This window comes from Balaenoptera ricei, chromosome 16 (assembly GCF_028023285.1).
Source record: "Balaenoptera ricei isolate mBalRic1 chromosome 16, mBalRic1.hap2, whole genome shotgun sequence".
NCBI lineage: Eukaryota > Metazoa > Chordata > Mammalia > Artiodactyla > Balaenopteridae > Balaenoptera > Balaenoptera ricei.
Window position 1 is genome coordinate 119,442,841 of NC_082654.1, and position 23,431 is coordinate 119,466,271.

The window sequence follows — 23,431 nt, forward strand, 5'->3', positions numbered from 1 at the left end:
CTCCCAGTGCCCAAAGTTAGAACAATTTGAACGAAATAACATAGTATTGAATTATAATCCAAAGTATAAAATTAACATCCATGAATCCATACTGATGGAAATTAATGATTGAATAAGTAATTAACTGGGGTAAAATAGACAAATCTCCCATGTAAAATTCCCAATAATTTATGTAGATACTTCACCCTCAACAAGTTGAACACCATTCCCCACCCCTTCAAGTGAGGGCTGCAAACCTCCTTCCAAAGAGGTCAGTATGGAAAGAGGGAAAAATAGTAACTTTATAGTAGAGAAGCCTGACAGATACAACCTCAGCTAGGTGACTAAGGCTAACACCACTAGTGATGAGCCAGGTTAAATAGCAATACCCTAGATATAAAGTGATGAGAATGGCACTGTAGTCTTCCTCTCCAAAACCTTTAACCCCTGTCTAATTATGACAGAAGTATCAGATAAACCCAAATTTAAGGACATACTACAAAATATCTGACCAGTACTTCTCAAAACTGTCAAAGCCTTTAAAAAACAAGGAAAATCTGAGAAACTGTGCTGTCTAAGGAGATTTGACAACTAAATGTAATGTGTCCTGGAGGGGATCCTGGGACAGAAAAAAGGCTTTAATAAAAACTAAAGAAATCCAAAGGGTGAACTTAAATAATAATAATATATCAGTATTTGCTCATTAGTTGTGTCAAATGTACCATAGCTATATTAACAATGGGGGAAACTGTGTATGAGGTATATGGGGACTCTCTGTGATATTCTTGCAACTTTTCTGTAAATCTAAAACTACTCCAAAATTAAAAATTTACCTGTAGGGATTAGCCTATCCCTAAATTGGAATACTGTGCAGCGGTAAAAAAGGAAAGAATGAGGAAGGTTTTCTAGGTATCATATGTTGTTACTGAGTAGAGTGAGGTGCAGAATTGTATTCTTTTGTTTATAAAACAGACAGAATTAGTATTTATCTATGTCTTTATTTGTGATATATACAAAGAAATGCTGGAAGAATACAGAAAAAACTAATAAAATTTTCTGTGCAAAGGGTGTAGGAACTGGGCACATGGATAACAGGATTGGAGGAAGTCTTCTCACAATACACCTTCACATATATTTTTTGAACCATGTGAATATGTCACCTATGAATTAAATTGTAAAAAGAAATACATGACATGAACAGTCTTAAGCTTTGCAACCTCTGAGCTGAGAATTCACAAACTAGAAACAGAATAAAGGAAAGTAGAAAAATTTCATGGATCTCACATTCCAAATTTGACAAGAGATTTCCATTTTAAACGTTTTCCATAACATAACTTATGAATATTTCTTTTATGTGAAACTTTATATTGTTGATATCAGTTCAAAAATGAATTTTTAAAACTTGAGCAGGATCCATCCAAGTACTCATAAACTATGAGAGAGTGAAAGTACGTATGTAAAACCTAACCGGAAAAAAGCAAGGGATCTAGTTTTCCTTCTGGCAGAAAAAAAAAAATCCTCTCAAATCTTTCGACCTAACAAGGTTATAGTTACCATCAGGAAAGAATGTAATCTTAGCCAAGTGTGCCAGGGAAGGAGGTAAAGTATGTTTATACTTAAACTAAGAGGTGGTGGAGTCCTGAGCACATAATGAGCGCTCCCATCCTACCCGGCAACATCTTCATAGAAAAAGCACCAAAGAGCACAGTTTGTGCTGTGAGCTGTAGTGTGGCCGACGGTTATTAATAGAATTCTAGTGTGGGGACTGTTACTTTATACTGACTCGGTTTCCGATCTATCCCTTGTCTCAGATTGTGCTACATTATCCACAAGATATTCTACAGACAACCCACCTGGAATCAAAGTAGATCAAACTAAAAGATTATGGAAAGTAGAATTTGTACAGTTATCTTAACAGTATATATATATATTTTTTAAAGATTTTTTGTTTTGGATGTGGACCATTTTTAAAGTCTTTATTGAGTTTGTTACAATATTGCTTTCTGTTTTATGTTTTGATTTTTTGGCCTCCAAGCGTGTGGGATCTTAGCTCCCTGATCAGGGATCGAACCTGCACCCCCTGCATTGGAAGGCGAAGTCTTAACCACTGGACCGCCAGAGAAGTCCCTTAACAGTATACATTTTGAGTTTTAGTTTTTCCAGGGCCTGACCAAGGACAGGATGTAGAGTATTAGACTGGGTATTTGGCCTCTATCTAGGTCGATGGGCCAAGATTGATTCTCCTCTATATAACATGACTTTGGTAAATAACCATAGAATGCTTTTCAGTTCTATGAAGTTGAATTGTTTTTCCTCCAAACAGTAATGATGATGATGATAATGATAATAATAATAATTAACATTTATATAGAATTAACTTGTGTCATTCACAGTGCCATTTGCTTTCCAAATACTTTTGCACTTAATTCACGCACAGTCTTATGAGATAGTTCCATTATTCTCCTCATTTTAAAAATGAGAAGAATATATGAGATTCAGAGAGGTTAAATCTGAACCCCAGAGAGCAAGAGCCCATCCTCCTGACTACGTGAGATGTGCCTGGCTTTGGGCTGAATTCTAGAAAGCACTATATACATGTAATGTATATGTATCTTTTCAGTTTACCAAGTTTCCCATGCATTCCTTATTTGATCTTCACAACAGCACTATTATTTTGAGAATTGGTATTATTCTCATTCACAGATAAGGAGAATGAAACTCAGATCACCTAGCTAGTAAATGGCAGTTATGAGGTACCAATCTAAACCTTCCAGCTAATTATAAGTATAATATGTTCTTTCATTACCCTAAATTTTCAAGGATAAATTTTATTTCTAACAGCCCTTAGTATTTAATTGGTTTAGTCTTTCATATTTTAATCACATCACTAAATGTGATTTTTAAAAGAGCAAACATTTCAGTTAGATAAGTGAAATGATAACTTTCCTAATTTTTAAAGCCATTATCTGTAGAAAGACATTAGACATAGAAAAACAGTTTTAAAGAGTCAGTTATATTTTAACATAAGGAAATAGTAATATAAATTTATTTTTGTGCTTGATAAGTATAATCACATCTAGAATTAGAATTATCTAAATTTTTTCTCTGCATTTCTAATTAATACCATTTTATTAATAAATTGATTCAGATTTTAATCCATTCATTTCTTAATTGCTTTTATCCAATAGATTTTTCATTTCTGAAATTAATCTTACTATTTTCAAAAGAAGTTTATCATAGAAAAAGAAATAGGGACTTCCCTGGTGGCACAGTGGTTAAGAATCTGCCTGCCAATTCAGGGGACACAGGTTCAGTCCCTGGTCCAGGAAGATCCCACATGCTGCAGGGCAACTAAGTCCGTGCGCCACAACTACTGAGCCTGAGCTCTAGAGCCTGAGAGCCACAACTGCTGAAGCCCATGCACCTATAGCCCGTGCTCTGCAACAAGAGAAGCCACCACAATGAGAAGCCCGTGCACCGCAACCAAGAGTAGCCCCCGCTCACCACAACTGGAGAAAGCCCACGCACAGCAACAAAGACCCCAATGCAGCCAAAAATAAATAAATTAATTAATTAATTTTTTTTTAAAAAGAAAAAATGTTCAGTAATAATTGAACTCCACTTAGAATGATACAGGAAAGCCTAGTTATCCAGTAATAATTCTATGTATCTGACAGACATAAAACAGGATCTGGAAGGAGGCCATGAGAATTGGACTAATTGTCATTCATTAAACCAGATTTTAATTGTTATATAGTTTTATGCTTCTTTTCTAATTCCTACACATAGAAAAGAATCTAGACTAAACAAATTACAAGTTGGTGTTTATAGTGTCTTCCAAAATTTTAAATTACTTCACTGTCATTTTATTAGTAATTTGAGGACCTAGCACTTATATCCCAGAAAGAGAAGCTATGTAACCCAGAAATAATTGGATCTAACAATCAGCCTGTGTTCTCATAACTCCTCTGCACTCTCCCCTTCTACCTCGCTGAAAAAGCCACCCCATTAACAAGACGTGGAAAGTTTACTAATGGTCTCCTAAGAGAGACAAGTTTGGTTGGGATTGGGAAGGTGGGATTCACATTGTTCAGCACAGTTCTCCCCCAGGCCCTCATCCTGGCCACCAGCTGACAATCACCTCCTCCAAGCAACCAATCCAGCCTTGTTTTTGCTAGAGCCTTTCAACTCTCCACCTCCATGCTGTTTGGTCTCGTGTCCCGACACCCCTCACTTGTCAGCAAAGGACAATTTGGACACTCCAGTTACCTGGATTCTCCTCAGGATGCAGGGAGCTGTGTGTGTGTGTTGTAAATAATATTTGTCTGCCACAAGTGAAAATATTAAAAGAAGATGGAGTATAATATTTGTATTATACACGTTATAAAATTTAAGTCCAAGGCTTTTGACACTTATCTACTTCTTTTTCAACTAGACAGATGCCTTAGAAGATAGTTTTGCTTTGTTGTTTGTTTGCTTTTAATTGCGAGAGAATAGACCACAATCATTGACTTGTTTATTTTTGGTAATGGTGGCAAAGTGGTTTCAGTGTCACTCTTTTTGCACTGTCATCTGGCTGTCACCACCACCATCAGGCATACATTTGAGAAACAGCTTACATAAGTTATGTCTGTAGCTTGGAAAAGAAAAAAAAAATCTTGATTTTTACATAAAAATCCATATTTCTGGCATCCACTGAAAATCTTCAGACCCAAATTCCCACATGGTAACAATCAACTAAGGCCTAGTGTTAGTTGGCTCTGTTCATTTACATTTTCAGCTCTGGGTTTGGTTCTGCTGTCTACAGTGGCTGAGTCTACCTTGTAGGCCTTCCTTACCAGCTAATCCAACCAACCTTGTGTCGTTTCTATCTATTAATCTAAGATCATAAAAAAATTTTTCATTTCCATTCTAAAGTAATCTTTAGATAGATAGAGGGTTCTTTTTTTTTTTTGCATCTTAAAATGGAAACAAACTCTTTAGACAATTGTATAGCATTAAGGTAATTTACAATTGTTGGGTGTGTAAGCTCCTGTTCTTTTACATAAAATGTAATTATTAGCATAAACAAACAACAATAGTTTTATCATTTGTCCTCACAAATACTGAAAAAATGGAATTGTTACACATTAAGGACATCTTGGGTTATTTTGTTGCCAAAACATCTATGAAAATAATGCTTTAGACTTCTTTGGATTTTATTTCAGCACTGCATATGCCCTTAGAAGACAGCATAAAATGGCTCAGAGAAGTTATGGCTGAAATAGGACCATCCCATTCACAAAAAAATGAGGAATGGAATATCTTTGATGTAAAACAAGCCAATGCTGTTGTTGATTATTTGAAAATCAGGTATGGACTTTTTTCAGTAGCATTTAGTTTTCACTTTATGTTTTCTGGAAAATGTCTATTAAATAGAAGCTAATCCAATTTTTAATGAAGTTAGACATTTACAAAATTTTTGCAGTAATTAACCAACCAATAATTAGATAATATTCAAATCATCCATCCAATAAATAAAAACCAGGACATTGAACATTTTGGCTTTCATTGCATTCTTAAAAAAAAGTTTGTGTTTGATAAGCATAATTTCATTTAGATCTATAATTCTTGTCTAAGAATTTTTTTCTCTGTATCTCTAAATAATACTGTTCTTATTAATCAAATGATTCTTTCAGATTATTCAGATTTGATTACAATAGACTATACTATAGGTAGTTGACCTTGACCTTAACATTTTACATTTTAAAGAGTAACATTTATTTCCATTTAAACGTTTATTTTAAATGCTTTGTATTAGAAATTGAAGAGATTTATGTACATACTTCCTCAAATTTATTATATACCCTGAAATATTTGTAGTATTGACCAATTAAACTCATTAAGTCTTTGTGCTTCGAAAATGATGGTGGATGGAGGGAAAGTATTTTTCTTACAATGATTCTTCATTGTTGAACTAAGAAATCTCTCTTTTTATATGATCTGTCACAAGGTCTGCATTAGAGTTTTGCATCTCTCCCAAGAGACATTTTTAAAGTTAGCAAATATTTAAACAAGAGTTGGTAAAAATCTTTCTTTTGCCTAACTAAAAGTTTCTGCAGAATTTCTTTGTTCCTCTATTACTATATACTGCAGTACTCTCCAACTTTAAGTTTTACAATTCTAAAATAAATGGTGCTGTATGATGGTCTAGACATGCTCATGATTTGCTTGGCAAGGATCCTGGTTGTAGCCTGGAAGTTTTTAAAAAACTAATGTGTTTAATATGATAAGGTTTATATACTGGTTTCTGGCATGAATTAATAATGGTGTATGATATATTTTTATGTAATAGCATTTGATATAATATGACTTCTTAATGCTACAGTATACCTCCTAATGTGTGTCTCTCACTAAAAGCCACAGTAGTCTTCATATCAATTAAAGGGAGATCCTTATTTGGGGGGGAGGGAAGGGAGAGGAAATCCAGAGCTGGAGGAGAACTTGTTCCCCAGGGTATTTCTTCTCCCATCAGAGTTTGGAAATCACTGGGCAGGGGGAATTCTCTGCACATTTGTAGAGCATCCTTCTTTCCCTTCTCTCTCCATTTGAGCCTTCCAGGTCTCTCCTGCAGAATACATTTTTCAGCTGAGCTCTCAGCCCAAGAGTTTTATAATGGGCACCAGGACTGATAGCTAACCACAGCAGCAAAACCCATGCACTTTCTAGATGGCGAAAGATGGCGGCTCTTTTCTCTTTCATATCATCTTTCTGGACAAATGTTCATCAGCGTATTTCTTGACATTTTATTGACATTCAGAAAACGGTTAAGTGAAGAGGGGATGTCAGTGTCAGTCACCTTTTGACCCTAACCAGGGTAACTTCACACACCAAAAATACCTAGCCTTCTGCAAAAAAAAAAAAAAAAGTAATATTTGAAAGTTTAGTCAAATAAAGTAAATCAGAACTAGCTTTTATGCTGTTTAATCTTTATATTGTGATTTCAAAGAAATTACATGTTTTAAGTGTCTCTGTCACAGAAATTAAAATATCAGTTGGTAAGTAGGATATCTGGAATTGATTCTGAAGTTGTGTAGAGAAATGTGCTTTTCTGCAACACCTGTTCAGAATGTCTCATGTGTCCACAAATGCAAGTTTAATGTCAGTTAAATCATATAATACTTTTCATTTTAATGACTGCAAAGAAGTTTTCTAAATATGAAACTAGCTCAATTATCAAAAACAAGTATAACTATTTTTCAATTTAACCTGATAATTAAGCTTAATCAACCAGTGAAAGCCCTAGTCAGTTTTGGGAGTGCGCGTTTTGGAACATGACCTGTAGCACATGAAACTTAACTGACAATAAAATTGAAATTTCGGGGACTTCCCTGGCAGTCCAGTGGTTAAGACTCCATGCTTCCAATGCAGGGGGCATGGGTTAGATCCCTGGTCAAGGAACTAAGATCCCACATGCTGCATGGCCAAAAAAAATTTTTTTAAATAAATCTTAAAAAAATTGAAATTTCATTTGATTCTTTTAATAGAGTCTACACTGTATATTCCATGATGTGTCTGTGAATTGAAAAAACGAATACCAAAATTCCCCCCAGCATTGCTATGAGTACTGAGTAATCTACGCAACATATACATAGCTTTTTATTTATTTATTTATTTATTTATTTATTTATTTATTTATTTATTTATGCGCGGTGCGCGGGCCTCTCACTATCGCGGCCTCTCTTGTGGAGCACAGGCTCCAGACGCGCAGGCTCAGTAATTGTGGCTCACGGGCCTAGTTGCTCCGCGGCACGTGGGATCTTCCCAGACCAGGGCTCGAACCCGTGTCCCCTGCACTGGCAGGCAGACTCTCAACCACTGCGCCACCAGGGAAGCCCTATACATAGCTTTTTATTATAAGACGTCATTTAGACATGTATCTGGTTCAAGAACATTTCTGTCATTGTGTATTCTATGTATTCCCTGGAAATTAGGTGAAGGTAAAGTGCACAGGCATATACTCAATATAAGAAAACACTGCTCCTCTTCACACAAGTGCACTTCCTGGCGTGGAGCCAGATTTCTTGACCATTTTCATTCTGAGTAGTCTCCCTTTGATTTAGGACCAAGACAAGATGTTTGACAAAAATAGTCTAGGGGCTTGAGTCAGCTGGGAGTCCAAAGGAAGAGGGAAAAAATACATTCCCATAACAGAAGTGTCACTTTGTTCCCATGTGAGGCCATTTAATAGCTCCCTGGTGAAGTGAGAGAACCCCAGCTGTTGGTGGGGACCAGAGCAAGGCAATGGTGGTATGACTTGACCTGCCCCTGAATAAGTGCCTCCCTTTGGTGGCCCCCCCTCCCCTTCTATGTCTCACTGTAGTCCTGGCCTTGCCCAACCCTGTATCTTTGGCCACTGCATCCAAGTCAAGCATTTTATTTTCATTGTAAGAAGTGAATTTCTTTTTTGGTATGGGATAATCTAATAACTGTATGCAATGAGGAGAATAACGTGGAAAGATTATGAAATTGCAGGAAGGAAGATTTATGAATTGACTTCGCTGTGTGACATAGATGGGGAAAGGAAAGTTTTAGACTAGTTAACTGAGAAGAAGCCAAGCTATTTCCAAAATGTTCTACAGTCTTTAATTTTTCTACTCAAAGTCAGTTATTGATAATGTAATAGTTTTAACCTTGAAGCTTTCTCTAGGTAACCAATGTAAGGGAAGGAGAGTTTGAATTTATTTTGCTTCATTGGATCATCAAACTTCACTAATCTTGTATTTTCTAGCCAACAAAGTAATGTCAAAAGCTAAGTTAGTTTTCTGTATGTTGATGACTAATTTGAATGTAGTCAAAAATAAAACAAAACAAAACAAACCATGACTGAGTCTGTACACCCATCACTTTTTAATGGATTGTGTTAGTAGTGAGATCAACTGTTAATATAACTCAGAGAGACCCAGCTGCCTGAGGATTTCTTCGTTGATTTCAAATGAATTTGAGACTTTGATCCATTACAGCATTCAGGAGAAGCCATTATTATACATGCTCTGTAGCAACATTTTGCAAATGTTAATTTCTCAGTTATATTAATATCAATTTTCTTAAATAGCAAAAGGCACCAGAGTGAAAGAGAAACCACTAAGACAGTTCTTTGTTCTTCGGCATTTTGCTGTATTATGAGTCTATTAATTTTCCCAACCAGCAGGAAGAGAATTAGAAAAATTCAAATATTATCACAAACAGGATATTAGAAGTCAACCCTTCAGTAAATTTTTAACTCTCAGTAACACATTGCTGATATCTTTAATCTTACTTGAACTATATATTTTTAAGCTCTTTTAGCTCTTTATAGTTTTTATACACTGACCATTTAGTCTTTCAGGTAGGAACTAAAGAAATTATCTTGCTCAAATTCCTCTCTTTGATGTGTAATGGAATATTCTTCAAGAAAATCATTCATCTAAAAAGTATTTCAGTTAATGTTGCATCATTCTTCAGGTGTTATCAGAAATTAACTTAATCTTGAAACAGTTTGAGAACGTGAGAAGTAATTGATATGGAAGTAGCCTATAGAATTCAGTGCTATTCATATGAGAGGAAATTGACTCCAGTTTGGAGCAAAACATGAAAAAGAATGTGAAGTTTGGTGTTGTTTAGAGGCAGTGCAATATTTGGTTGTGAGCCAGGAAAAGTCAAGATGAAATCTACCCCAAACCTATCCACTCATCACAGATTAGTTTACTGATATTAATTTAGGTACTGTGTTATATTGTCAGTGTCTCAAAAAAGTAAACCTTTAATTTTTTTAGCATTTCTGGGCAACTTATTTTGGAGTAAAGGAGGTGGCTAACTTCATATTAGTGTTTAATGTCTTTAGCTTGGTCAATTCAAGCAACTTTCCTGTAATAAATATTCTTACATATTTGCTTTTTTTTCCTGAAATAAATTTATCAGCTTTCCACATTTATTTTGTATTTCAGCTTATTTCAACACTACAAGCTATATGAGTTTCTGTTCTTCTCTGCCAGGGAAGAAATTGTGATAGGAACTGAGGTAAGTAATTTATCTAGATGGAACCAATTAAGCTGAATCACTTAATGCATGCTGATCAGCATCTGGATCTTTAACAGCTTAAAGCAACTTCTTGTCAAGATTACTCAAGTGTTAATATAACCAACTAGTAGTTTGCAAAAAGAATAATTACATAGAGTGAGCTTTGGATTAAGAAAATAAGCTGTCTTTTGGCATTAAAAGCATTGTTAATCATGTATACTTTATGTATTTATGGATTATTTGACAAAGCTCAGTTGGATAGAGTATGTACATCTTCGTACAAATAAAATCAGGAAAAGTGAGATAAATTAATTTGGTTAAATCTCTTCTAATTTCACATTTATTTTCAGTGTACTCATTGTTTAAGGCCTAATTCAAATCCCACTTCCTCAATGAAGCAGACCTCCCTTAATTGCATCGCATCTCAAAGGAAGGGCTTAGACAAACTCTTTAATCACGTTCTATTATTTTATTCCAATTGATATCTTTCTGCTGAATACTGGCTACTCTTAGCACACCAATAAGCATGTAAATCTGTACCATGTTATATGGTTTTCTAATTGTTTCCTGTGGATTGATATAGTTAACATAATCCAACTGTAATTTCCTTGAAGGCAAGGATCACGTGCTATATTTCTACACAGCATATAGTATAATGCAGGACATAGTAACCCCTCTTAATACTACATAAGTGATTCAGTGACAGTGCATGTAATAGCAGTTCTACAAGAAATGGTCTACTTAAAGATACTTTTGAACAGCCTTACATATAATCACATATATATATTTACTAGAAATGAATCCTGGGTAAGAGAACATCTTAAGGAGGCTAAAGATGCCATCAGAAGTGCTCCTTAGATTCTCAACTGCTTGAGGAGGCTGTATTGCCTAGAAATATAGGAGATGGGAATGGCCATGGTCAGACATAAAGTGAATAAGGGATGGGACTTCCGTGGTGGCGCAGTGGTTAAGAATCTGCCTGCCAATGCAGGGGACACGGGTTCAAGCCCTGGTCCGGGAAGATCCCTCATGCCGTGGAGCAACTAAGCCCATGTGCCACAACTACTGAGACTGCACTCTAGAGCCCGCAAGCCACAACTACTGAAGCACGTGGGCCACAGCTACTGAAATCCACACACCTAGAGCCCATGCTCCACAACAAGAGAAGCCACCGCAGTGAGAAGCCCGCACACTGCAACGAAGAGTAGCCCCCACTCGCCTCAACGAGAGAAAGCCCGTGTGCAGCAACGAAGACCCAATGCAGCCAAAAATAAATAAATAAAAAATAAAATAAATTTATTTAAAAATAAATAAATAAATAAATAAAGTGAATAAGGGGATATTTCCATTATCTTTATAATTTCCCTGACATTAAGAACCAGGTGGAATGTGCCAACTGTTCTGTCTTCCCTAGTATTGTTATTCTGCGGTTTATAAATTGCTTACTTCATTAAACACCTCAGTCACTGTGTCTCAGTCTCCACTTGGGTACTTATTCTAATGCTGGCCTTTTAAATGAGCTGAAGGAAAACAAGGAACCCTTTTTGCTTTTGACTTTCCTTAAAGTTGCTTCTTTGCAGTCTCCTCATACTGTAGCTTAAATTAGGTGTCACTTGACAAACTTTCACTGACAACGTTTCCATTTCAGAATTACATCATACAGTGTGACAGCATTGCAGTAATTATCTGTTAGGAATACAATACTATCTCATCTATTCAGCAAAACTTTGGGAAAATGATAGTGGCTTCAATAGCAGCATACGCAGACATTTAGAATCATCAAGAAAAAAATTTCATAAAGAACTCCCTTTTCTCTTTGTTAATTACACAATCGTGCCTTTCTTCTCCATTGTAAGGTTATATTTAGGTGACATTTATGCTTATGGAAAGATAAAATGGAGAAAGCAGACAAGGATTGGCTCATTTATTTTCTATTGTCTTTTGTATTTTCCCCAAGCTGACCAGAGCTATAAAAAAAAAGTCCTTAAGGAAGGATATTGGGTCTTAAAGAATTAGACCGTTCATAGAATTTTAAAGGATTAACCAAAGCAAGTGTTATACTACAACATTTTGTGGCATTTTAGAAGTGCCTGATAACCTTTGGTGCAAATACCGTTTTTTAAATTAACAACCTTTCATAGAGGAAGCAGAGGCCTGCCCCACTAACGTAATTATTCATACTGACCTCAGGGCTCTTGAACCAAACAAGGGCCATACAAAAGCCATATAAATGTTCCAAATTTAAATCTCAGGCAAGCATTCAAGGTAGATAACACTGACAAAATTTAGTTTCTTAATTGTGGATAGATGATTATAAGAAAACATGTAAATTGCCTCTAAGAATAATGGCTAAATATTCTAATTACTAATAGAGAACATAAATAAATCATATTCATACTTTTCTTGGGTTTTAGTTTAAAGAAAATTGAATTTGTATTTTTGAATTTGACAATTGTTTCTAGCAATTTCTACTCACCTTTTTCAAGAAATTTCACGTTACACCTTAGAGGCATATTTCCGGTAAGTCATTATTCTTGACCTGAGATTTTTCATAATCTAGAAATCTAATAGGTATAGTTCTATAAGCAGCATGTGTTGTAGTTCATTCAGTGGTTCGCATATAATAGTGTTGTTGTTTGCAATATACATTGAAAAAGGCAGTAAACAACTAGAATGAGCTAGAATAATGACAGAATGGAGCAGAAAACGAAGGCAGCAGATACCTGTAGTTGTAGCCATCTTAGTGGATGAAGTACTGTGTGACACTTATTTTATTTATAGAGATGAGGATTCCCTTTTAAGCACCCAAGCCAGGAGCTCTCCAAATCTATTGTTTTGACAATGCAATTAGACCACAGATCCACAGACTTAAGAACTGTAAGGGAACCAGAATCTCCTTAAGGAATATATTTTTTCTTTGGCCTTAAGGACCCACCCAGAAACCTGGAAACTGCTATGTCCTTCGCTTTTGTTACCTGAAAACTAGAAGAAACAGTGAATACTTGCACACAAAGAACGCTATTGGATATTAGCAATGATGATGGCCAAAAAACTCATAGCAGATACCCTAAGTCATGGTTCTAACCAGGTATCTACTGCCAGGCATCTACTAAAATGAGATGATGCAGCTATAACAATTATATATTCATTATTCCACATGTTATCCAGTTCCTATTGTGCTCTAGGCCTGTGCTAAGTTCTAGGGGTACACAGTGATGAGCAATGATTCTTGTCCTCAAGGAGTTTATTGTCAAATGAGAGGAGAGAGATGATTACATAAATAATTACAATATAGGGTGGCTTCCAGTAATGAGTGAAATCTAAGAGGAAATCTAAAGGTTGTGAATGAGTTAGCCAGAAAGTGCATTTTATATTTTTGGTGCAAGTGAAAGGAATTCCACTCAAAATAATTAATAAAAAAGGTGGGGGTGTATATTATTAGATCACTAATTGGTAAATGCAGGGGATGAAAGCTGGACTAAAGCCAACTGGATCTAAGTAGTCAACAGTGTTATTGAGTGTGTATGTAAATTCATGTGGGTGGGTGTATACACGCACGTGGTTCAGTCTCTCATCTCTCCTAGACTTTTTTCATTTCTTTTTTCTGAAGGGCCTTGTTCCCTTCTACTGCAGACAGGCTTCCTCCAGCTGGTGGTAGACATGAAAGAGGCAGCTCCAGTTTAGCAACTCCAAAAGAAAGAGACATTCTTCCTCCCAGTCTTATTGTCTGTGCTTGTGTCATGCATCCACTCTCAATTAGTCACTATGGCCAGAGGAGTGATGTTATTAGAAGACCCAAGCTGACTGTATTAAATGGGTGACAGTGGATGAATAGGTCCCCAGAAGCAGCAGGAAGAACTTTTGCAAAAGGGAATAGTGATTTTTTAAAAAGAGTGAACTAAGCACACCTGTACAACTCCTCTTCCATCTAACATCCCATAAAAGACCAAAATTTTCAAAATTCATAATGCTGTAGATAAGAGCTTTTATGACATCTAAAATTATAGATTACTGATTAGATGAAACTACAGCCCCATATGTACTGAGAAGATGCTACAGAGTTAATGCTGCATTTATTTAGGCATCCTCAATTGATACAGAAATGGGAGAAAGCTTTAGGGGGAAAATAAAGCAAGTAGAGCAACTGCACCATCTAGCCCGTTTACCTTCTGCTGCTTATGTAGAGCACTGGGACTCCATGGCATTTGCTCCAAAGCTAAAGAAACTATTGTGGACATTGATACCAAAGAGAAGGGCAGTTCTGAAGTGGCCACTGACGTTCAGAAGGGACCATGAATACACACTGAATATAAGCTACTGGCACACCTACGTATCATCATTCTTTACCCCTCCCCTACAGTCTCTAGAGGCAAGCTATGGCAAACAAACATCAACAGACAAATGAACCAGGATCATCTAATGTAAAGATAAATCAACAAGCAGTTGAGGAAAATAAAATCATAAGAGAGGGCTTCTTTGGTGGCGCAGTGGTTGAGAAACCACCAATGCAGGGGACACGGGTTCGATCCCTCGTCTGGGAAGATCCCACACCCCACAGAGCAACTAAGCCCATGCGCCACAACTACTGAGCCTGTGCTCTAGAGCCTGTGTGCCACAACTACTGAGCCCACATGCTGCAACTACTGAAACCGCATGCCTAGAGCCTGTGCTCCACAACAAGATAAGCCACCACAATGAGAAGCCTGCGCACCCCAACGAAGAGTAGCCCCCGCTCACCGCAGCTAGAGAAAAGCCAATGAGCAGCAATGAAGACCCAACACAGCCAAAAATAAATAAAATAAGTAAGTTTTTTAAAAAATAAATAAGTTTTAGGGGGATTGGAACCAAGATGGCGGAGTAGAAGGACGTGCTCTCACTCCCTCTTACGAGAGCACCAGGATTGCAACTAGCTGCTGGACAGTCATTGACAGGAGGACACTGGAATTCACCAAAAAAGACACCCCACGTCCAAGGACAAAGGAGAAGCCACAGTGAGACGGTAGGAGGGGTGCAATCACAGTAAAATCTAGTCCCATAACTGCTGGGTGGGTGACTCACAGACTGGAGAACACTTATACCACAGAAGTTCACCCACTGGAGGGAAGGTTCTGAGCCCCACGTCAGGCTTCCCAACCTGGGGGTCCAGCAATGGGAGGAGGAATTCCTAGAGAATCAGACTTTGAAGGCTATTGGGATTTAATTGCAGGACTTCGACAGAACTGGGGGAAAGAGACTCCACTCTTCGAGAGCACACATAAAGTGGTGTGCGCATCGGGACCCAGGGGAAGGAGGAGTGACCCCAGGGGAGACTGAACCAGACCTACCTGCTAGTGTTGGAGGGTCTCCTGCAGAGGCGGTGGGGCAGCTGTGGCTCACCATGGGGACAAGGACACTGGCAACAGAAGTTCTGGGAAGTACTCCTTGGTGTGAGCCCTCCCAGAGTCCGCCATTAGCCCCACCAAAGAGCCCAGGTAGGCTCCAGTGTTGGGTTGCCTCAGGCCAAACAACCAACAGGGAGGGAACCCAGCCCCACCCATCAGCAGTCAAGCAGATTAAAGTTTTACTGAACTCCGCTCACCAGAGCAACAGTCAGCTCTACCCACCACCAGTCGCTCCCATCAGGAAACTAGCATAAGCCTTTTAGATAGCCTCATCCACCAGAGGGCAGACAGCAGAAGCAAGAAGAACTACAATCTTGCAGCCTGTGGAACAAAAACCACAGTCACAGAAAGATAGACAAGATGAAAAGGCAGAGGGCTATGTACCAGATGAAGGAACAAGATAAAACCCCAGAAAAACAGCTAAATGAAGTGGAGATAGGCAACCTTCAAGAAAAAGAATTCAAAGTAATGATAGTGAAGATGATCCAGGACCTTGGGAAAAGAATGGAGGCAAAGATCGAGAAGATGCAAGAAATGTTTAACAAACATCTAGAAGAATGAAAGAACAAACAAACAGAGATGAACAATACAATAACTGAAATGAAAACTACACTAGAAGGAATCAATAGGAGAATAACTGAGGTAGAAGAACGGATAAGTGACCTGGAAGACAGAATGGTGGAATTCACTGCTGTGGAACAGAATAAAGAAAAAAGAATGAAAAGAAATGAAGACAGCCTAAGAGACCTCTGGGACAACATTAAACGCAACAACATTCACATTATAGGAGTCCCAGAAGGAGAAGAGAGAGAGAAAGGACCAGAGAAAATATTTGAAGAGATTATAGTTGAAAACTTCCCTAACATGGGAAAGGAAATAGCCACCCAAGTCCAGGAAGCGCAGCGAGTCCCATACAGGATAAACCCAAGGAGAAACACGCCGAGACACATAGTAATCAATTTGGCAAAAATTAAAGACAAAGAAAAATTATTAAAAGCAACAAGGGAAAAATGCCAAATAACATACAAGGGAACTCCCATAAGGTTAACAGCTGATTTCTCAGCAGAAACTCTACAAGCCAGAAGGGAGTGGCATGATATACTTAAAGTGATGAAAGGGAAGAACCTACAAGCAAGATTACTCTACGCAGCAAGGATCTCATTCAGATTAGATGGAGAAATCAAAAGCTTTACAGACAAGCAAAAGCTAAGAGACTTCAGCACCACCAAACCAGCTCTACAACAAATGCTAAAGGAATTTCTCTAAGTGGGAAACACAAGGGAAGAAAATGACCTAGAAAAACAAACCCAAAACAATTAAGAAAATGGTAATAGGAACATACATATCAATAATTACCTTAAACGTGAATGGATTAAATGCTCCAACCAAAAGACACAGGCTTGCTGAATGGATACAAAAACAAGACCCATATATATGCTGTCTACAAGAGACCCACTTCAGACCTAGGGACACATTCAGACTGAAAGTGAGGGGATGGAAAAAGATATTCCATGCAAATGGAAATCAAATGAAAGCTGGAGTAGCAATCCACATATAAGATAAAATAGACTTTAAAATAAAGAATGTTACAAGAGACAAGGAAGGACACTACATAATGATCAGGGGATCAATCCAAGAAGAAGATATAACAATTATAAATATATATGCACCCAACATAGGAGCACCTCAATACATAAGGCAACTGCTAACAGCTATAAAAGAGGAAATCGACAGTAACACAATAATAGTGGAGAACTTTAACACCTCATTTACACCAATGGACAGATCATCCAAAATGAAAATAAATAAGGAAACAGAAGCTTTAAATGACACAATAGACCAGATAGATTTATTGATATTTATAGGACATTCCATCCAAAAACAGCAGATTACACTTTCTTCTCAAGTGCACACAGAACATTCTCCAGGATAGATCACATCTTGGGTCACAAATCAAGCCTCAGTAAATTTAAGAAAATTGAAATCATTTCAAGCATCTTTTCTGACCACAATGCTATGAGATTAGAAATCAATTACAGGGAAAAAAACGTAAAAAACACAAACACAAGGAGGCTAAACAATACGTTACTAAATAACCAAGAGATCACTGAAGAAACCAAAGAAGAAATCAAAAAATACCTAGAGACAAATGACAATGAAAACACGATGATCCAAAACCTATGGGATGCAGCAAAAGCAGTTCTAAGAGGGAAGTTTGTAGCTATACAACCCTACCTCAAGAAACAAGAAAAATCTCAAATAAACAATCTAACCTTACACCTAAAGGAACTAGAGAAAGAACAAACAAAACCCAAAGTTAGCAGAAGGAAAGAAATCATAAAGATCAGAGCAGAAATAAATGAAATAGAAACTAAGTAAACAATAGCAAAGATCAATAAAACTAAAAGCTGGTTCTTTCAGAAGATAAACAAAATTGATAAACCATTAGCCAGACTCATCAAGAAAAAGAGAGAGAGGACTCAAATCAATAAAATTAGAAATGAAAAAGGAGAAGTTACAACAGACAACACAGAAATACAAAGCATCATAAGAGACTACTAGAAGTAACTGTATGCCAATAAAATGGACAACCTGGAAGAAATGGACAAATTCTTAGAAAGGTATAACCTCCCAAGACTGAACCAGGAAGAAATAGAAAATATGAACAGACCAATCACAAGCAATGAAATTGAAACTGTGATTAAAAATCTTCCAACAAACAAAAGTCCAGGACCAGATGGCTTCACAGGTGAACTCTACCAAACATTTAGAGAAGAGCTAACACCCATCCTTCTCAAACTCTTCCAAAAAATTGCAGAGGAAGGAACACTCCCAAACTCATTTTATGAGACCGCCATAACCCTGATACCAAAACCAGACAAAGATACTACAAAAAAAGAAAATTACAGACGAATATCAGTGATGAATATAGATGCAAAAATCCTCAACAAAATACTAGCAAACAGAATCCAACAACACATTAAAAGGATCATACACCATGACCAAGTGGGATTTATCCCAGGGATGCAAGGATTCTTCAATGTATGCAAATCAATCAATGTGATACACCATATTAACAACTGAAGAATAAAAACCATATGATCATCTCAATAGATGCAGAAAAACCTTCTGACAAAATTCAACACCCATTTATGATAAAAACTCTCCAGAAAGTGGGCATAGAGGGAACCTACCTCAACATAATAAAGGCCATATACGGCAAACCCACAGCAAACATCATTCTCAATGGTGAACAATTGAAAGCATTTCCTCTAAGATCGTGAACAAGGCAAAGATGTCCACTCTCGCCACTATTATTCAACATAGTTTTGGAAGTCCTAGCCACAGCAATCAGAGAAGAAAAAGAAATAAAAGGAATACAAATTGGAAAAGAAGAAGTAAAACTGTCACTGTTTGCAGATGACATGATACTATACATAGAGAATCCTAAAGATGCCACCAGAAAACTACTAGAGCTAATCAATGAATTTGGTAAAGTTGCAGGATACAAAATTAATGCACAGAAATCTCTTGCATTCCTATACACGAATGATGAAAAATCTGAAAGAGAAATTATGGAAACACTCCCATTTACCATTGCAACAAAAAGAATAAAATATCTAGGAATAAAGCTACCTAGGGAGACAAAAGACCTGTATGCAGAAAAGTATAAGACACTGATGAAAGAAATTAAAGATGATACCAACAGATGGAGAGATATACCATGTTCTTGGATTGGAAGAATCAATATTGTGAAAATGACTATACTGCCCAAAGCAATCTACAGATTCAATGCAATCCCTATCAAATTACCAATGGCCTTTTTTACGGGACTAGAACAAAATATCTTAAAATTTGTGTGGAAACACAGAAGACCCTGAATAGCCAAAGCAGTCTTGAGGGAAAAAAACGGAGCTGGAGCAATCAGACTCCCTGACTTCAGACTATACTATAAAAGTACGATAATCAAGACAATATGGTACTGGCACAAAAACAGAAACATAGATCAATGGAACAAGATAGAAAGCCCAGAGATAAACCCATGCACCTATGGTCAACTAATCTATGACAAAGGAGGCAAGGATATACAATGGAGAAAAGACAGTCTCTTCAATAAGTGGTGCTGGGAAAACTGGACAGCTACATGTAAAAGAATGAAATTAGAGCACTCCCTAACACCATACACAAAAATAAACTCAAAATGGATTAGAGACCTAAATGCAAGACCGGACACTATAAAACTCTTAGAGGGAAACATAGGAAGAACACTCTTTGACATCAATCACAGCAAGATCTTTTTTGATCCACCTCCTAGAGTAATGGAAATAAAAACAAAAATAAACAAATGGGACCTAATGAAACTTCAAAGCTTTTGCACAGCAAAGGAAACCATAAACAAGACGAAAAGACAACCCTCAGAATGGGAGAAAATATTTGCAAACGAATCAACAGACAAAGAATTAATCTCCAGAATATATAAACAGCTCATGCAGCTCAATATTAAAAAAACAAACAACCCAATCCAAAAATGGGCAGAAGACCTAAATAGACATTTCTCCAAAGAAGACATACAGATGGCCAGGAAGCACATGAAAAGCTGCTCAACATCACTAATTATTAGAGAAATGCAAATGAACACTACAATGAGGTATCACCTCCCACCAGTTAGAATGGGCATCATCAGAAAATCTACAAACAATAAATGCTGGAGAGGGTGTGGAGGAAAGGGAACCCTCTTGCACTGTTGGTGGGAATGTAAGTTGATACAGCCACCATGGAGAACAGTATGGAGGTTCCTTAAAAAACTAAAAATAGAATTACCATATGAGCCAGCAATCCCACTACTGGGCATATACCCAGAGAAAACCATAATTCAGAAAGACACATGCATCCCAATGTTCATTGCAGCACTATTTACAATAGCCAAGTCATGGAAGCAACCTAAATGACCATCGACAGACGAATGGATAAAGAAGATGTGGCACATATATACAATGGAATATTACTCAGCCATAAAAAGGAACGAAATTGGGTCATTTTTAGAGACGTGGATGGATCTAGAGACTGTCATACAGAGTGAAGTAAGTCAGAAGGAGAAAAACAAATATCGTATATTAACACACATATGTGGAACCTAGAAAAATGGTACAGATGAACTGGTTTGCAGGGCAGAAATTGAGACATAGATGTAGAGAACAAACGTGTGGACACCAAGGTGGGGAAGCAGCGGGGTGGTGGGCGTGGTGGTGTGATGAATTGGGCGATTGGGATTGACATGTATACAGTGATGTGTATAAAATTGATGACTAATAAGAAACTGGTGTATAAAAAAATAAATATTATTCAAGTCATCCAATGAAAAATAAGTAAATAAATAATTTAGGTGGGGAAGCAGCGGGGTGGTGGGCGTGGTGGTGTGATGAATTGGGCGATTGGGATTGACATGTATACAGTGATGTGTATAAAATTGATGACTAATAAGAAACTGGTGTATAAAAAAATAAATATTATTCAAGTCATCCAATGAAAAATAAATAAATAAATAATTTTTAAAACTTTGAAAGAAAATCATAAGAAAGGCATTAAACTCTATGAACAGATTGAACAATGGCTAAGGAACAGAGTTGACAGAGCAAATGGTAGAAGACATAAACTCTGATTAATATTCTCAGAAAAATTTGAAAGTTTATTGTTTTCTTGATAAATGAACTGATAGAGATCTTGTTTATTAAAAATGAGATTTGAAAACTTTTACTAAAGTATCAATTTTATGTTGATAGGCTTGAAAATCTAGAAAAAACAGTACTCAGGGAAGTGTAAATTTTACTTGAGAAGCTGTAAATTTACTTGAGAGAGTGTACAAAACCTTAATAGAATGATAACCATATAAGATATTGAAAAATCTACATGTAAAAATGGCATCAGATGTGGAAGGTTTTACAGGCTAGTTCTACCAAAATTTCGAATAGTAGATAATTCCCTTTTATATGAATTATTATAAAGCATAGAGATGGAAAGCTTTGAACTCCTCTTCTCAAGTTAGTATAATCCTGAGAAAGTTTTAAATCTACTCTGTGAATTGATAATGAATTATAAGCAAAAATGGAAAAGAATAATACAAAGTCATAGGCAACCTCAGTTCTGAAAATAGATGCAATAATCTTAAATAAAATATTAGGAAGTGAAATATAGCAAAGGATCAGATGTTCAAATAGTGTTTATTCCAGATATGGAAGGATGGTTTAACACTGGGATATCTATTAATATAATTCAGTACATTATCAGATTAGGGGAAGAAAAAACCAAGTGATCATCTCAATAAATATGGTCAAGCATTTGATAAACATCCACTTCTCATTTTAAAAAGACTCTAGTTAGTCAGTAATATAGAATTACACTCTTAACTCATAGAATATACCAAAAATTAAAGTCTCACTAAAATATCTTAATGAAAACATTAAACTATCCACAAGGAACAAGACAAGCCTGATTACTTTTACCCAACATTGGATTTTTGGTTCCTAGCCAATGTGATAAAACAAAACAGAAGTCAAAAGTAGAAGAAAAAGAAAGGTATTGAAAAACAAGATACAAATCTGCCATTGTTTGCAGGTGGTATGATAAGAAACCAACATTAATAAAATATTGTCCTGTATTTTAGTAACAACCTATTAGAAAAGTATTACATTGGTAATAATGAAAATCATAAAATGTTTAGGAATGAATCTAATAAAATGTGCAAGAATAATGCAAAGAAAATTAAGCAGTTTTAGTAAAAATAAAAAAATTTAAATCCTGAATAAATGGAGAACAAATTTGTTCCCAGTTGAGGAGACTCAATTTTATGAAGATGTCATGTCACTCTAATCTGTAAACTCAGTATAATCACAATCAAAATACCATGATTTTTATAGCATTTTACCAAGTAATTCTTTAAAACGAAATTTTTTATTGCAGGATGTTTCAATCATGTACAAAGTAGAAGGGATAATATTAACTCTCATATATCCATTACCTAGCTTCAACAATTATGAACTTATGTCCATAATTGTTAAATATTTTAATGTATGACTCTAAAATGTATTGAATTAAAGTAACTCTGTAAGATCATCAAATACACGGTCAGCGTTCAAAAGCCCCTGATTATAACTGGTTTGTGTCTGTGTTTTGGGTTATTTATATATTTGTTTGTTTGTTTGTATGTTTTAGTAGCATCCAAATAAGGCACCTACATTGCAATTAGATTAAGTTATTTTTAATTTATAGGTTCATTATTTGTATTTTTTTCTATTTCCTTGCACTTTATTTGCTGAAGACTCCAGATCTTCTATGCTATAGAATTTCCCACAGTCTGGTTTGCTAATTGCATTTCTGTGGTATCCTTAAGATGTCCCTCTATCTTCCATATTTCCAGTACATGGGTAATTAATGTTGGAAGACTGACTAGATTTCAGTTCAAATGTTTAGCAAGAATGATATTTAGGTGGTTTTGTACAATTTTATTAGGAGGTAATGTCTGGTTTTCTCTCTCTCTTTTTATATTTTATCATTCTTTTTTCATTTATGAGCTGGATATTTCTATAAACAGAAACTTACACTCTTCAATTATTTGATTAAAGTGAGATACATTTTATATAGAAAAGACAGGATAAGTTCTTGATTGTCCTCCTTTCTCTAATAGTTTTCAAAATAATAAGTTGGGTTTTTAGTATCCTCCAAAAGTGATCCTGGTAGACTGAATAACGTTCCTTCTAAGAGGAGAAGGGGGGAAGGAGAGTCAGAGTCAGTTAAAAGGAGAGAGATTTGAAGATGGAGGAAGAGGCAAGGAGCCAAGCAACTCAGGTGCCCTCTAGGAGCTGGATAAGGCAAGGAAACAGATTATCTAAAGATTCTTCAGTAGAGCCTCTAGAATGAATGCAGCCCTGTCAACACATTAAGTTGAGGACTTCTGACTCCCAGAACTATAAAATAAATTTGTACTGATTTAAGCCACTGTTTGTGGTAATTTGCTATAGCAGGAATAGGAAACTAAA

At 36.3% G+C, this 23,431-nt stretch overlaps 1 protein-coding gene across 6 annotated transcripts in view; it reads left to right on the forward strand.

The window, feature by feature from the left end:
- Window positions 1–23,431, forward strand: part of CABCOCO1 (ciliary associated calcium binding coiled-coil 1) — a 144,916-nt gene that overhangs the window by 34,213 nt on the left and 87,272 nt on the right. For 4 of the 6 annotated variants that reach the window (XR_009497899.1, XR_009497898.1, XM_059899483.1 and 1 more), the window contains exons 4-5: window positions 5,187–5,331; window positions 9,945–10,017. Coding sequence is in view for 4 of the 6 variants with exons in the window: in XM_059899483.1 (XP_059755466.1) it covers window positions 5,187–5,331; window positions 9,945–10,017 (218 nt within the window). In the remaining 2 variants the exon portion in view is untranslated. Of the gene's footprint in view, window positions 1–5,186; window positions 5,332–9,944; window positions 10,018–11,008; window positions 11,489–12,479; window positions 12,538–23,431 lie in introns of those variants that run through there. The other 2 variants (XM_059899486.1, XM_059899485.1) reach the window with 2 other exon arrangements.